The 17,412-nt window shown below is 41.7% G+C and overlaps 1 protein-coding gene across 1 annotated transcript in view; it reads right to left on the bottom strand.

Annotated features, from left to right (window-relative positions):
- The window catches only part of arih2 (ariadne homolog 2 (Drosophila)), a 74,090-nt gene that overhangs the window by 45,613 nt on the left and 11,065 nt on the right, over window positions 1–17,412 (bottom strand). The window contains exon 2 of the mRNA XM_041191790.1: window positions 15,540–15,878. Coding sequence (XP_041047724.1) covers window positions 15,540–15,773 — 234 coding nt within the window. The 5' untranslated portion in view covers window positions 15,774–15,878. The remainder of the gene's footprint in view (window positions 1–15,539; window positions 15,879–17,412) is intronic.

The following is a 17,412-nucleotide window of genomic DNA, read 5'->3' as shown; positions in this document are numbered from 1 at the left end:
TCATTCAGAGGCCATTAAAAACCCGCAGGAGGAACATTTACTATGCAGAAGCTTGGAGATAGAGGCTTAAGAGGACAGGCTATCTGGAGCTTTGCTTGACATCTAACATGTGCTTGTCAAATCTGAATAGTGCTCTCATTTGGTGTCAGGTACCTAAAATGCCATGTTCCATTCCACAGGGCTAACACTGCCATCTTAATAAGCCGAAAACTCGATAAAAATCAACGTGACCCAGTACAGAGTGTCCTTCTAATTTAGACAACCAATAACTGAAAATAGGAACAGTCTGTACAATAAGGAGTCTGTGCCCAAAGCTGTTTTCCAGTTAGCAGATTTCATTCATTTAAAAGACTGTAGTTATTGAAGAATAAGCGAAAGTACAATGGGAGATGCGTGACTGAAGGGCCATGCGCTCTGCAGGTACAAACAGCTCTCAGAACTGGAAAGTTTGCTTTTCAAATAAGCTTATGAGTAAAATCGAGTGGCTGTATTGTACAAAGATCTACCATTTCATCCAATTAAAAAGACTAAGGGCAGCCACCTCTGTCTACAATCCTAAAAATAAAAGCATTTCGTCAACTCTTTGACGAGTTATCAGATGCAACCTGTATTCTGATTGACATGTTCTAACTGAGCTATTGAAGTCCAGCTGCTTCTAGCTCAACAGATAATAAAAACCGGTACTGCTTCAAAACAAAGGAAACTAAATCCTGGAAATGCAGAGCATGCTCGTTTCTGTGCCAAAGAGTTGCTTGCGGTGGTTAATGATGGGTAGAGGTTATTTATCTAAAGGGCTAAGACCTAAAAACCTCCTTCAGGTGCCGGTGGTCGTGCTTTCTCCAGAACCTGTTTCAAGGTGGTGAAAGATCTTATAACAGCAGCGAAGGTATCATTACATTCTTCTGGCAAAAGGGACAAAAGTAACTTTATGACTGAAGAAAACTTTATATGCACAAACAGGTATACATGTTCTGCTCCATTCAGCTCGTCCCATACACCTTGTGTATCACAATATATACACTTTCTACCCCACCCAAGAAAACCTTGATCGCCTAGGAGACCAAAACACACAAAAATCCAGGCCAAATCGAGGAAACAAATCTGGGAAATTCCTCTCTGACCACCAGGCGATTGAAACTAGTCCAGGGCAACACTTTTTTTTACGCTTGCCTAGACTAGATGTTCTCTTGCCATTTGCACTGTAACCAGAGTAAACACACACTAAAAACACAACTCTGATGTAAAAGCCTCCAATAAACAATCCGGCACAAAAAGCATCCAACAAATTAACAGCGCGCTAACTTCCAAGCAATGAAATACCTTCACCTGCAACTGGTCGGGTCTTGGGGCGTATTTGTGAGGTCGCGGATCTGTTTCCTTAAGGAGATGGACTGCGGCTCCCCCTTCTTCTACTCGCTGGAAAAAAGGCACGGGGTCCGTAAGCAGCTCCTTACGCTGCTGGCCGACGACGGATCCCTTGTCTTGGACCTGGAGGGCATCAGGGCCATCGCCCGAGATTACTACACTGCCCTGTTCTCTCCGGATCCGTCCAGTGAGGAAGCTTACAGAGTTTCAAATTGACACATGCCAGGCCAGTCTTACAGTCTGTTCACCAAGACCACTTCAGCTTTTTTTCTGCTGTCTTCAAAAAAAAAAACTCCTAAAAAATCCATTCCCACTATTTTTGGCCTCATCTGGCCGATTCCCTGTCTCTACGTTTATCTGTGCTCCTTGAAAATATTCAAACTTTGCTTTACATGAAAAGTCCAGATCAATTTAACTATTGAAAGCTTCACAATTCATAGTAAAAGTAAAGAATTCCAAATATTAAGCATTCATATATATTGTAACACCCGTTACTGTGCCTATACACAGCATGATCTCCACTACTGTGGAACACATCATTGCACTCATACAAGAACTTGTACCAATTTAACACCTACACACAAAACTCTTCCAGGATTACAGAACGCCTCCCAAATCCATTCCATCCTTCACTCACCCATCCCCCATTTCTCAAATGAATGCTGTCCCTCAGCAACACCATCCGAAGGCACAAACTTAGTTTCCATGAGTACAGGTGTACCTCACCACCACCTCCTCTCTCAAGTCCTGCACTGTCATGAAATATCAGATTGATTAACCGATATCCAGCACTGGATGGCCAGAAATCTCCTCCAATTAAATATTGGGAAAACTGAAGCCTTTGTTTTTGGTCCCCGTTCCAACCTCCATTCCCTAGTTACCAATTCAATGCCTCTCCCTGGCATTAGTCGGGAGATTAAGCCAGTCTGTTTGCAACCTTTGTGGCCTGTTTGAACCTGAGCTTCCAACTTCATACTTGTGCCATCCTTCTGTCTATTTTCTACCTTTGTAATATCATCCAACTTGGCCTGCCTCAGCTAATTTGCTGCTAAAGCCCTCATTCATGACTTAGTTCCCTCTAGGCTTCACTATTCCAACACACTCCTGGCTGGACTCCAGCATTCTAACCCCCCCTAAAACTCCTGCTGCCTACGTCAGCAAGTCCCATTCACCTACCACACCAGTGCACAGGTATCTTGGACGGTTGTGGGGCTAGAAGAGATTACAGGGATATAGAAGGGTGTGGCCATGGAGGGATTTGAAAACGAGAATTTTACAATCAAGGCACTGCTTGACTAGGACCAATGTAATAGTTATTCAACATTTCTATCCAGTTTCTACCTATCCTATCCGTTCCCTTTATCATATCAAAAGCTTCGATCAAATCATCCTTAACCTTCTAAATTCCAGGGAATCCAATCTCAGCCTGTGTTACCTCTATGGAAGACTGGGCTTGAGATGGGAGAAGGCGGCAAAGGTTTCCACAATTTTGAGGATCCTGAAATGAATAAATTAGTTGTAATGGAGATGGTGGATTAAGCCTATCATCTCAAAAGAATATAAAGAGAGATAAAATTTGAAATGGATAAGACAAAAGAAATACACAGAGGGGGAAGGGGCCCAGCAATCATATACAGACATCAGGTTACATAATTCAAATAAACCAATTCAGAATTAATTCCATAGTAACTAGGTGTCAAAACAAATACGTACTGCACATGACTCAATTTAACACCGTGTTCACACATGCCAATGCGCATTAGAATTCTGAGCTTCTTGGGACTAAAGTATCTGATTTGTTTTGAAATGATATCTCTCTATTCTTGAAATTTATTTCAATCTGATGACTGATCTTATAAAAATGGAACAATTGCACAAAAGCAATTATGCCCTTGATTATACCATCTTCCTCACTTCATATACACTAATGTAGAGACAGCATTATATAAAGCAAGAATAAGAGAAAATGTGAATGAAAAGAGGGGGAGGAATCAGTACAACAGGAATTTATATAGCACTTTTTATGTCTTCATGACATCACAAAGCACTTTAAACCCAATGAATTATTTTTCCATACTATTTACAGCACAGTAACGGATCATTCAGCCCAACAGGCCACTGTGCCTCACATAAGCCTCCTTCCCCCACCATCGTCTAACTCCATCAACAGAACCTTCTATTCTTTTCTCCCTCATATGTTCATCTACTTTCACCTTAAATACATGCTTCTAACCTCAACTGCACCTTGTGGTAGCCATTTAAGTACGTTCAGTGTTCTGCATGCAAGTGCCCATAAACAGCAAATGAATGACTAAGCAGCCTGCTGCACTGGTTCAGAGATAAATGACAACTCGGGAAGAATTCATCCATCCTATGTTACCTCTAGGGAGGACTGGGGTTGAGATGGGAGAAGAGGGCAAAGATTGCTACAGGATAATTTCTTTCCCTTCATTTGAGCAGTCAGCTTAGCATCTGTGCCAAAAGACAGCACCTCCCAGCAAAAGGGCAGCAAGCCAACTCTTGAATCTCTGCAGTCCATGTGGTGTACACCCACAGAGTTACAGGATTTTGACCCAGTGAAAGTGAAAGAATGGTGATATAGCTGTGAATCAGAAATGAGAAAGACTTGGAGTGGTGGCATTCCCATGCATTTGTCCTTGTCCTGCCAGTTGATTAAGGTCGTGGGTTTGAAAGGTGCTGTCAAAGGAAGCTTGGCGAGTTACTGCAGTGCATTTTGTAGATGGCACATAGTACTGTTACTGTGCGCCAGTGGTGGTGGATGTTGTCAAAATTCTTGAGTGTTGTTGGAACTGCACTGATTCAGGCAAGAGAGTATTTCATTACACTCCTTATTGTGTTTTGTTGATGTTGGACAGATTTTGGGGAGTCAGGAGGTGAGTTACTTGCCGCAAAATTCCCAGCCTCTGACCTGCCCTTGTAACTACAATAGTTATATGGCTGACCCTGTTGCCTCTGGTCAATGGTAACTCCCGACCAGGATGTTGATAATGGGGGATTCAGTGACGGTAATGCCATTGAATGTCAAGGGACGATGGTTGGATTCTCTCTAGTTGGAGATGGTCATTGCCTAGCACATGAGATGAATGTTACTTGCCACTTTTCAGTCCAATCCTGAATGCTGTGCCCCAAGCCCTACCACATATGGACACAGACTGCCTCAATATCTGAAGAGTTGCACAATTTTCAGCACCATTTGCAATCAGCGAACATCTCCACTTCTGACCTTATGAGGGGAGTCATTGATGAAGCAGCCAAAAATGGTTAGACTTAGGACACTACCTTGAGGAACTCCTGTATGGATGTTCTGGGGTTGAGATAATTGACCTCCAACACCACATCTTCCTTTGTGCTGGGTATGACTCCACCTGTGTGAGAGTTTTCTCCGAATCTTCAATTTTCAGTCTTCAATTTTGCCTGATGATCCTGATGCCAAATTCAGTCAAATGCTGTCTGTATGTCTAGAGCAGCCAATCTCAACTCTGAAATTCAGCTCTTTTGTCCATGTTTGGACCAAGGCTGTAATGAGGTCTGCTGGCTGAACCCAAACTGAGTATCACTGAGCAGTCAGCTGAGTAAGTGCCATTTAACAGCACTATCAATGACACCATCCATTATTTTGCTGGTGATTGAGAATAGACTGGTAGGGCAGTCATTGGCCGAATTGAATTTGTTCTACTTTTTGTGGGCAGGACATACCTGGACAATTTTACACATTGTTAGGTAGATCCAATGCTCTGGTTCTACTGGAACAGCTTGGCAATGGATACAGCTGGTTCTGCAGCACAAATATCTCTGGTAGTACAGACAGAATGTTGTCAGGGCCCACAGCCTTTGCTGTAACCAGAGCAGTTTCCTGATATCACATGGAGTCAATTAAATTGTCTGAAGACTGGCTTTTGGGATGGTGGTAACATCAAAAGGCATCTAAGATGGATCATCCACTCAACACTTCTGGCTCAAGATGGTTGCAAATGCTTCAAGCTTGTCTTTTGCACCAAATTGTTGGGCTCTGCCATCATTGAGGGTGCAGATGTTGTTGAGCCTCATTCAGTTAACTTCAGTTATTGCCCACCACTATTCATGACTGGATATTGCAGGACTTTGATATCATCCATTGGTGCAGGAACACTTAACTTGGTTTGTAGCATGTTGCTTCCAGTTTAACATGCATGTAGTCATGTGCTTCACCTTCAGCAGGTTGGCACCTCATTCCTAGGTATGCCTGGTGCTGCTCCTGACATACTCTCCTGCAATCTACATTGAGCCAGGATGGGGAATGCCAGACCATAAAATTAGATCGTGATTGAAAACAATTCTTCTGCTGATAATTGCCTGCAACATCTCATGGGTGCTTTGTTTTAAACTGCTAGATTGGTTCCGACTTTGTCCCATTTAACATGGTGGTCACGCCACGTAACAAGATAATTGGTATTCTCAATGTGAAGACGGGACTTCAACTTTGCAAGGACTGTGAGATGGTCACTCCTCCCAATACTGTCATGAAGAGATGCACCTTTGACAGGTAGAGTGGTGAGGACCAGGTCAAGTAGGTTCTTCCCTCATGTTGGTTCCCCCATCATCTACTGCAGGCCCAGTATGGCAACTATGTCCTTCAGGAATCAGCCAGCTCAGTCAGTAGTGGTGCTACTGAGCCATTCTTGATAACGAGCATTGACATCCCCCAGCGAGAATGTATCTGTGCTCTTGCTACCCTCAGTGCTTCTTCCAAGTGGTGTTCAACACGAAGGAGCACTGATTCATCAGCTGAGGTGGGGCGGGAGCAAGAAATCAGCAGAAGGTTTCCTTGCCCCTGTTTGACCTGATGCCACAAGACTTCATGGCATCCAGAGTCAATGTTCAGAACTCCCAGGACCACTCCCTCTTAACTGTATACCACTGTACCAACCAGCTCTGGTGATGATAATGGAGGAGTCTGGATCATTGGCTATGAAGTATTCGATATATGACTTTGTAAGGCAATTACTTGACTCAACTATGTGATAGCCATTTTGGCACAAGTCCCCAGATGTTAGTGAGGAGGATTTTTGTGGGGTCGGCCGAGTAGTGCCTTGTCAGTTCCATGTGAATCTTTCGTTGCCTAAGTCACTGCTGGGTGTTCTGTCTCGATTTATTCTTTTTTGATTTTACTGGAGCAGTTTGATACAACTGATTGGCTTGCTAAGCTATTTCAGAGGGCAGTTAAGAATCAACCATATTGCTGTGGGTCTGCAATCAAGTGTAGCCCAGACGGGGTAAGGACGGCAGGCTTCATCCTCTGCAAGACATTAGTCAACCAGATGGGTTTTTATAACAAACCAGTAATTTCATTTGATTCCATACTGAACTGAATTTTAAGTCCCCCATCTCTCTGGATCCTTGAATTACTAGTCTGTGCTACCTTTCCCTACGTGCCAAATTCTTGGAACTGAACTTGAACCCATGACCTTCTAACTAGTAATGGGCGAAGCTGATGCCTATAAAAGCCTTAAGTAAATTTACTGCTTTCCCTTGGTAACTCACTGGTAGTCCCTTCCTTCAATTTCATCCCTTCCTGTCCCAAAGGTAGCGAGTCTGACTGGGCAACAGTTCTACAGTCTACCATCTGGTACTGCATCTACACGGCCATTCTTTATAGGCAAGTTTTATAAGACAATGGTCCCTGGACTATTTAATCACAGACTGCATCACATCTAAGTTTACCGACCTCATGTCCACAACACACATGTTCCTAGCAGGCTACACTGGATAGCAAATGGAAGCAGAAAACCTGCCTGGTGTTCCTCCAGCATACCTTTGAGGATAATTATAACTGCTTCTTGAGCTAACTCACACACTGGGTATTTTGGGGTTCTGTGGTCTGTAGATCCCGTGTCACAACATGTGGCGCTTTTACCAATTGATAAAGAGGTTCCCAAACCTTTTTCGTTACTCGTACCTCTTCAGAAATTCAAGCCTCAGGCATTGAACATCACCTTTCAAAGAATAACTTTTGCATAATTAATATTACAAGATATAGCCAGTAAACCAGAATAGTTCAATGAAAACAGGATATGGATACAGGAAATCTGAAATAAAAACAAAAAATGCTGTAAAAACTCAGCAGGTCTGGCAGCATCTATGGAGAGCTCTGAAGAATCATATAAACTCAAAACGTTAACTCTTTCTCTCTCCACAGATGCTGCCAGACCTGCTGAGTTTTTCCAGCATTTTTTATTTTTAACCAGAATGGTTCTGCAGTTTTGTCACTTTAGCTGTTATAATTCTGTGCCCTTACGCTTTTATTCCCACAATGATAACTCTAGTATCACTCAAGGATCTACCCTTGGCCCTTCCTGTTTATCATAAACTGCCCCTTAGAGACACCAACCAATCGGACATCAGGTTCCACATGTATTCTCACAACATCCAGCTCCATCTTACAACACCCTCTCTTCCTCAACCACCTATGCTGCCTCTGATTTCCTGACATCCAACGCTGGATGATCAGAAATTTCCTCTCTTTGAATATTGGGAACATGGAAGCCATCGTCTTCAATCCACATCTAAACTCCATTCCCCTCCCCTCCCAGGCCACTCTCCAAGCCAGAACCAGACAATTAGTAAGCTTGGTGTCCTATCTGACATGAAGTTGAACTTCTACCCCATTTCACCTCCATCACCAAGGCTGCCTCCTTTCAACTCCCTAACATCACCCATCTCTGACCCTACCTCAGCTCACCTGCTCCTAAAATTCTCATCTGTGCCTTTGTCGCCTCTAGACTCAACTAATCCAACGCTCTCCTGCCTGGCACAAGTGTTACTTCACTGGAATTGCGGCTGAAACCCACTTACATTGTATATACAACTCAGAAGCAGGTCGTTCAACCCAACAAGTTTGTTCAGTTTAACAAAATTTATGTAAAGGGAGTTTCCGTTGCACTTGCAGCAATATAAAGCCAGTGACGTGGGAGCATTTCCGAGGAATTTCCACAGAGCCACTATATCGTCGCAACCACTCCCCTCCTGGCCCCATCACACCACCCCTCCCTAGTTTGGGGACATCTGTACTAAGCTATTGTGGAAGCAATGGTCAGAGTTATAAAATCCACAAGTCTGAGTTCTGTGCACTGGACTGACCAGCAGGGCCTTCACGTTTTACTGCTATATCTGATAAAACCACTTACCTTTGCATTGCTTCTATTGCTCGTTCAATTGACTTCAATCAGATTGTCAAAAATGAGAACGTTACTTCAATCAGCAAACCAAAAACAATTAGCTTTATTTTTAAACAATGGATTTTTTTACCACAGATGTGATACTGCCTATTATTTGATCTATAAACCACAATGCTCCAGCATTGTTTTTGGTGTGCGGTTTTATCCTTTGTCTCACAACATGCATCAGTTATTGTAGACAGAGTGTGTGGGCTTTTTGCCAAAGCATCTCTTAATCAAATGCCAAGGGCAGCACAGTCAATTGCTGACACAATCGAGGCAATGGGAAGAAAATGAAATCTTACTATAGCATGATACCCAAGTCTGAGGTAAATCATAATCTGGAGTCAGATGTCCCCAAGAGTCTGAAGGAAAAATATAGACACTTACAGCATTGGAGACTCCCAAACAGTAAGCACATAAAGTAAATAATGGGAGCTTGTCAGAAATGCATGGCGATAATCATAGGAGATTTTAATCTACATATAGACTGGAAAAATCAGATGGGCAAAGGTAGCATAGATGAGGAGTTCACAATATTTTCAGGCTAGTTTCTTAGAACAGCATGTTCTGGAGCCAACCAGAGAGCAGGCTGTACTAGACCTGGTATTGTGCAATGAGATGGGGATTCATTAATGTTCTCATAGTGAAGGTGCCCCTAGGTAACAGCGACCATAATATTTGAAGTTTACATTCAATCTGGGGGAGAGGGGAGTTGGTCCAAGACCATGTTTTTGAACTTAAATAAGGGCAATTATGAGGGCATGAAAGCAGAGCTGGCTAAAGTGAATTAGCAAATTAGGTTAAGGGATAGGTCAATAGAGATACAGTGGCAAATATTTAAGGGGTATTTCAGAATACACAGAATAGGTACATTCCAACAAGTAAGAAAAAGTCCAAGGGACAGAGACACCATCTGTGGTTAACTAGAAAAGTTAAAGATAGTATCAAACTTTAAAGAAAAAGCATAAAATTGTGCAAAGGCAGGTGGAAGGGCAGAAGACTGGACAAAGGAACCGCAAAGGATGACTAAAAATATTAATAAGGAGGGAAAAATTAGGGTACAAGAGAAAGCTAACCAGAAATATAAAATAGATAGTGAAATTTCTATAAATATTCAAAAAAGAAACGAGTTAACAAAGTGAGCGTTGATCCTATAGAAAGTGAGTAATAATGGAAAATAAGGAAATGGCAGATGAATTGAACAAGTATCTTGCATCAGTCTTTGCTATGGGGGTACAAGTAACATCCCAGAAGCAGCTATAAATCAGGAAATGGAAGGGAGGGAGGAACTCAGGAAAATTACAATCACCAGAGAAGTGTACTGAGTAAATTGTTGAAGCTGCGGGCTGACAAGTACCTGGGTCCCGAAGGACTTCATCCGAGGATCTTAAAAGAAGTGGCTAGTGAGATAGTTGATGCATTGCTTTTAATTTTCCAAAACTCCCTAGATTCAGGGAAGGTCCCATTTCATTGGAAGATAGTAAATATAACTCCACTATTCAAAAAGGGAGACAGACAAAAAGCGGGAAATTACAGGCCAGTTAGCTTAACATCTGTCATAGGGAAAATGTTAAATGCTATTATTAAAGAAGTTATAGCAGGGCACTTGAATAAGTTCATGGTAATGAGGCAGAGTCAACAAGGTTTTGTGAAAGGAAAATCATGTTTAACCAACTTATTAGAGTTCCTTGAGAAAGTTACATGTGCTATGGACAAAGGGGAGCCAGTAGATGCACTGTACTTCAATTTCCAGAAGGTGTTTGATAAAGTGCCACATCAGAGGTTATTGCATTAAAATAAAACCTCATGGTATAGGGGGTAACATATTGGCATGGATAGCAGATTGGCTAGCTAACAGGAGCAGAGAGTAGGCATAAATGGGTCTTTCTCAGGTTTGCAAGATGTAATGAGTGATGTACCACAGGGATCAGTGCTGGGACCTCAACAGTTTATAATTGATATAAATGACTTGGAAGAAGGGATGGCTGCCAAATTTGTTGATGGTACAAAGATAGGTAGGAAAGTATGTTGTGAAGAGGACATAAGGAAGCTACAAACAGATATACATAGGTTAAGTGTGAGGTCTTGCACTTTGGTAGGAAGAAGAGGCATAGATTATTTTCTAAATGGGGAGAGAATTCAGAAATCTGGAGTGCAAAGGGACTTGGGAGTCCTAGTCCAGGATTCTCTCAAGGTTAACTTGCAGGTTGAGTCGGTAGTTAGGAAGGCAAATACAATGTTGGCATTTATTTCAAGAGGACTAGAATATAAAAGCAGGGATGTGCTGTTGAGGCTTTATAAGGCTCTGGTCAGACCACATTTAGAATATTGTGAGCAATTTTGGGCCCCGTATCTCAGGAAGGATGTTCTGGCCCTGGAGAGGGTCCAGAGGAGGTTCACGAGAACGATCCCAGGAATGAAAGGCTTAACATATGAGGAACGTTTGAGGACTCTGGGTCTATACTCGATGGAGTTTAGAAGGATGAGGGGGGGATCTGATTGAAACTTACAGATACTGAAAGGCCTGGATAGAATGGACGTGGGGAAGACGTTTCCATTATTAGGAGAGACTAGGACCTGATGGCACAACCTCAGAGTAAAGGGAAGGCCTTTTAAAACAGAGATGAGGAGAAACTTTTTTAAGCCAGAGAGTGGTGAATCTACGGAATTCATTGCCACAGAAGGCCGTGGAGGCCAGGTCATTGAGTGTACTTAAGACCGAGATAGATAGGTTTTTGATTGGTATGGGGATCAAAGGTTACGGGGAGGAGGCGGGAGAATGGGGTTGCGAAACTTATCAGCCATGGTTGGATGGCAGATCAGACCTGATGGGCCGAATGGCCTAATATCTGCTCCTATGTCTTATGGTTAAGGCAAAGACCTGGCAGATGGAGTATATTGTGGGAAAATGTCAAATTGCCCATTTTAGCAGGAAGAATGAAAGAGAAGCATATTATCTAAATGGTGAGAGGTTACAGAGCTGAGGTGCTGATAGATCTGGGTGTTCTAGTGCATGAATCACAAAAGGCCAAAATGCAGGTACAGCAAGTAATTAGGAAAGCTAATAGAACGTTATCATTTATTACAAGGGGAAATGAAAACAGAAGTAAGGAGGTTATGCTTCAGTTATACGGAGCACTAGTGAAACCACATCCGGAGTGCTGTGTACAGTAGTGGTCACCTAATTTAAGGAAGGATGTAAATGCATCGGAAGCAGTTCAGAGCAGGTTTACCAGACTAATACCTGGAATAGGCGGGTTGTCTTATGAGGAAAGGTTGAACAGGCTAGGCTTGTGGCCGCTGGAGTTTAGAAAGTTAAGAGGCAACTTGACTGAAACATATAAGATCCTGAGGGGTCTTGAAAGGATGGACGCGGAGAGAATGTTTAGTCTTCTGGGAGAATCTCGAACTAGGGGTCACTTTTTAAAAAATAAGAGGTCACCCATTTAAAATGGAGGTGAGGTGAATTTTTTCTCTCAGAGGGTCATGGGTCTTTGGAACTCTCTTTGGAAGCAAAGGCAAGATGCAGGTTTGAGGTTACCATCAGATCAGCAATGATCTTATTGAATGGTGGTGCAGGCTCAAGGGGCTGAAAAGGCCTAGTCCTGGTCCTTGTTCGTATTCAACTTGTCCTGTCTATGCTGGGTCTTTGAAAGAGCAGTCATGCTTGGTCCTACACCTCTGCTTTTTGTCCACAACCCAACAAGTTCCACATCCTTAAGTTCTTGCACAGACCCCTTTTAAAATCATTTTTCAGTTTTAACCATCTTTTCAGAGAGAGCTTTCCAGATCCCAATAACTAATGAAAGTCGTTGAGATATGTCAGCCCACTGACTTCCTTGACCACACTTCCTCCGGTCTCATTTCCGATAAAGATTCCATACTAGCACCTTTAATATGTTTTACTATTTTCTCAACTAAAGGTTCCTCCTTCTCTCCACAACCGTGGTTAATAAGGTTGCTATTGTCTGTTCCAAATTCCACACTTCTGCTCTCTACATCTTGCCCACCACTCCACAATCATAATAGGGTTCCCCTTGTCCGCACCTTCCACAAGCTTCCACATTCAAAGCATCATCCTTCATCATTTCCACAACATCCTGTGGATACCACCAAGCACATCTTCACCATTCCAAAACAACTGTATCCTCTGCGATACCCTGGTCCACTCCTCAATAACCACCAACATCCCCCTCCCCTCTCCATGCAAGCTTAGGAGATTCAACACCTCTTTTACATCCTCCCTTCTCACTGTCCAAGGGATCGAACACTCTTTCCAGGTGAAACAATGATTTACTCGCAATAAAAACAGAAAATGCTGGAAAAACTCAGCAGGTCTGGCAGCATCTGTGGAGAGAGAAACAGAATTAATGTTTCAAGTCCATATGACTCCTCTTCAGATATAAAGCTCTATAGCTCTGTTTCTCTCCCCAAAGATGCTGCCAGACCTGCTGAGTTTTTCCAGCAGTTTGTTTTATTTCAGATTTCCAGTGCCCACAGTATTTTGCTTTTATCTTAAAGATTTATTTGTATTTCTTTCATTTCAGTTTACTGTATTCACTGCCACCTTCAACAATGTGGAGATCAAACATCGTTTAGGTGATTTATTTGCAGGTCACCTCCATTCAGTCCACATGCAAGAGCCTAAGCTTCTAGCCACCTGTCATTTTAATTCTCCACCCCACTCCCACTGTACCTTCTCTACCCTCAGCCTCCTCTCCTACACTGTTCCAACGAAGCTCAATGTAAGTTTGAAAAGCAGCACTGCATCTTTCAATTCAGCATTGTATGGCTTTCCTGACACAGAGCTCAACAATTTCAGATCATAACAGCTGCCCTTTTTTTTTGTTTACGGATGGCAACTGTTGATGATTCTGCTGCTCCCGTTTACATTTCCAGCAGGCATATCTTTTGTTTCTTTACTTATGCCATTTGCCTTGCACCATCATCCTTTGTCACTTAATCTTTCCTGGTTTCCACCTATCAGACCTTCTCTCTTTTATTCACCCTCATTTCCATATACTTGCTTCATACCTGTTACATCTTGAATGAAAGGTCATCAACCTGAATCGTTAGCTCGTTTTTCTCGCTCTCCACGGATGTTGTTTGCTGAGTATTTCCAATATTTTGATTTTATTTCCAATTTCCAACATCTGCAGCATTTTATTTTTGTATTAACACAAATGAAGTCGCAACTGTCAAGAAGTCCCAAGTCAGTATTTGAATATTTCTTATAAATTGTGAGGGAAGTGTTAAGGTTGTGTGCATTACTCCACACAGGTCTAATTCAATCAATAAAGCTTTTGTACAAAACATATCAGGATTGGCAGACTGAAAAATAATTCCACAATCCTAACTGGCTACTAGAGCACTGGGGTAACCAGACTTATAAAAATGCAAACAGATCAGTCACATTTCTGTGGCACATATCAACTCCCAAGCCCTGGAATGGTAGATTCCAGCTTGGACTTGTTCATCATTACATAGAACTCCTCTGTCTCAACAATACTAACTTGGAAAGACACAGGGCTGTGGTCTGGCAGTTCCCCATTAAGGGAAAAAAGAAAAATAAGAGGACAGTTAGCCAAGGCTCAAGAAAATATTGAAGCGGAAACAATTACTTTAGACAAAGGAATACATACATTTTAATGAGGGTATCATGTCATAAAGATATTCCTCAAATACAGTATCAATAAATTGACTAAGATTATATTTTACCATTGGCAATGAGGAATCTGCCTATGGCACAAGTTTCAAAAGTGTTGAAAATTTTAAAAAGTAAAAGTGCAAAATTCTGAAGGAGCTTGACAGAGTAGACACTGAGAGGTTGGGGGATCTAGAACCAGGGAGAGGGGCTTGCATAGTCTCAGGATAAGAAGTTGATCACTTGGGACTATGACGAGGAGAAATCTATTCACTCAGGGGGCTGTGGATCTTTGGAATTCTCTACTCCCGAGAGTTGCAGATGCTCCATTGCGAATATATTCAAAGTTGAGATCGTCAAATTTTTGCTCTTTCCGGAAATCAAGAGATATGGGGAGCAGTCGGGAAAGTGGGCCTGAGGCAGAAGATCAGTCATGATCATACTGCATGGTGAATTTGCTCCTATTCCTCATGTTCAATGTGCAGCATTTATGTAAATGTGAACTTGAAAGGAAGAGGAAAAAAAGGAAAAGTTGAAATATTTTAATAAATCTTTTGTGGTCAAAATAAAGCTGTTTAGTGTTATTGTAATGATAAGGCCACTAGTTTTCTATTTTAAACAGAAATGAAGGAAAAGGGAATCACAATGTACAATCCTGAGAATATTGATAGATAGCTCCTAGACATTTCAACTAAAAGCAAAAGGTGGGTAAGCATAATTAGACCAAGGGTTAGATATGTGGCTTTATACTTGAAAAGGAAAAAAATTAGCAGACTACAGGAAAAGAGCAAGGAGTGGACTAACTGGAAACTCTTTCATAGAAACGGTACAGGTGTGGCAGGTTGAATGACTTCATTCTATGCTGTAGGATTGTAATATCATGCAAGGTTACCACTTAAGGGACAAGGGGACTTAAGGGACTAGTTCTACCAGCCTTCCCATTGCTGACCCACTTCCAGAGACACCTACTGCAAAGTATGCATACGTGGGCAACACATGAAGGCAGGAATCAACTTGAACAATGTGTAGTCAAATACCCTGCCAACACCAACTTAGTCCATACATGAGTAAATGCAAGTTGGGCTGCTGCCATTCAAGAAATTATACCACAGCAAGAGTTGGTGAAGGAAAAAAATTTACAAAGGGTGGAAAGTAGACTGGAAAAAACTTTGCTCAAATTCAAATCACAATAAGTTCCTGTAGTGTGTTGTGTTCAAGTTCTTCTACTTTTTGAAAGTAGACACCTAACATTTGGAATAGTCAAACTTGCATCATTTGTCAGAAAGATGTCCGAAACTTTTGCAAAGCCTTACCTTTAGAGCATCTGCCATGGTATCAACTTGCTCGTTTAGTACATTCTCTGATTCCTTGTACGACAGACACGTGAACTGATATTCCTCTGGATCAAAAGCATCTGCACCTTGCTGCTCCACGTCACTCTCTACCCCTTCATAATAGGTACTCATATCACCCTGATCTTCCTCCTCAGAGTCTCCATTATATTCGTCATTACTGTCAGAACTCTGGCTATTCATATCCACCGACATGGTCACGGCTGTGAGAATTCACCACAAACTTTACCAAACCCAACAAGGTGCCGTATTTACAAAGAGTCAGCGGTCACTTCCACTCTTCATCTGTCTTATGAATGACTGGGGGGAAAAAAATCAAAAACCATCAAATTATTAAAGAATGGAAGTTACCCATAATAACAAAAAACTGATTTCCTTTCCTCTTCTCCTGAAAGCATTGCTCTGTGCTGAGATATGGTTCCACAAGTCCTTCACCTAGCCCTCACTCAACTCCTCAATCTTCTAATACAAAGGAGTAAATAAATTTGCAAACACAGTACAATACACACAGTAGATCAATGAGGACACCAATAGTTGCACGCCTCATGCAAGATGATCATTTTGTAGGATCAAAATCTCTAACTTCATTTCTTAATTAAATTTAGAGAGATTATTAGTTGATTACAAACCTTAGAATGAGTCATGGGTTAAAGTCCGGCTCCAGAGACTTCAGCACGTGATCTATGTACTCTTCGGTGCCGTGCTGAAGGAGCGCTTGCACTGTCTGAGACCTTATCTGCCTGATCAGATCGATGTTAATGATCACACTGGTACTAACTGAAAAGCAAAGAATTCTGGTTTCCTCGCCAACATTCATCCCATAACCAACAACAGAAACAGGTTACCTGGTCACTCAACTAATTGCTTTTTGCAAAGTTGACTACTATGTTTACTTACCCAATGGTGACTGCTCTTCAAAAAATAATCTGTGAAAGCACTTCAAGACATCCTGAGGATGTGATGGCGCACTTATAAATTCAAGTTCTGAATAGCACAACTGCATTTATTGGGAAACTAGTTAAGGGCATAAGGGAGAAAGGAAGAATACAAAACTATGTTAATAGGATGAGAGATGTGGTAGGGTGGGAGGAGATGGAATATAAACACTGACATGGACCAGTTGGACCAATAGCCTGTGTCTGTGCTGTAAATAGTTTGTAATGGTCAGCATACATGAGCACTGTAACAGGATTTCTACAGCAAGATTGGAAAAATTCCAATCTTGCTGTAGAAATCCTGTTACAGTGCTCAGAGGCTTTAATCCTTGCTTACTAGCTGTCCAAAGATTAACATACTGCCTGATGTGATTGCAAGCCATCCATACCATAAAGTCTCATGCTATATTCACGGTATAGGTTGAGTTAACTGAACTCAAGCATAGCAGTTTTGAATTCTACAGTTGGACTGACTGCTTCTCGGGTTACGGAGAAGGTGATGAAAAATAAAGTTAGCTAGACGTTCTGTTCCTGATCACCATCTGATTACCTCAGTATGAGGCGGCATCAAAGCAAAGACTGGGTTTGGTTGAACACACCCCGTGAAATTATTTGGTTTAAATTATTTCACAACTTATTTTAAAAATGAATAAAAACCAGAATGGGAAATTCTAGAAAGAAAGGCACTTGCAAAATCAAACATCGAAGATTAATTACATTATATTTAGCTGAGCATGCAAGTTAGTGACAGGAATTTCTGTACAGATTAATGGTGGCTGTGTGAAATTTACGCTCATTTGCACTGGTGAGTTTTCTTCTCTACTGGGATTTCTATAAATGTTATGTGGATAGCATAGAATTTATACTAATTTAAAACTTGGTGAGAATATATCTATATA

Source organism: Carcharodon carcharias, chromosome 7 (genome assembly GCF_017639515.1).
Source record: "Carcharodon carcharias isolate sCarCar2 chromosome 7, sCarCar2.pri, whole genome shotgun sequence".
Classification (NCBI taxonomy): domain Eukaryota; kingdom Metazoa; phylum Chordata; class Chondrichthyes; order Lamniformes; family Lamnidae; genus Carcharodon; species Carcharodon carcharias.
This window is presented reverse-complemented; position numbering and strand designations above follow the sequence as displayed.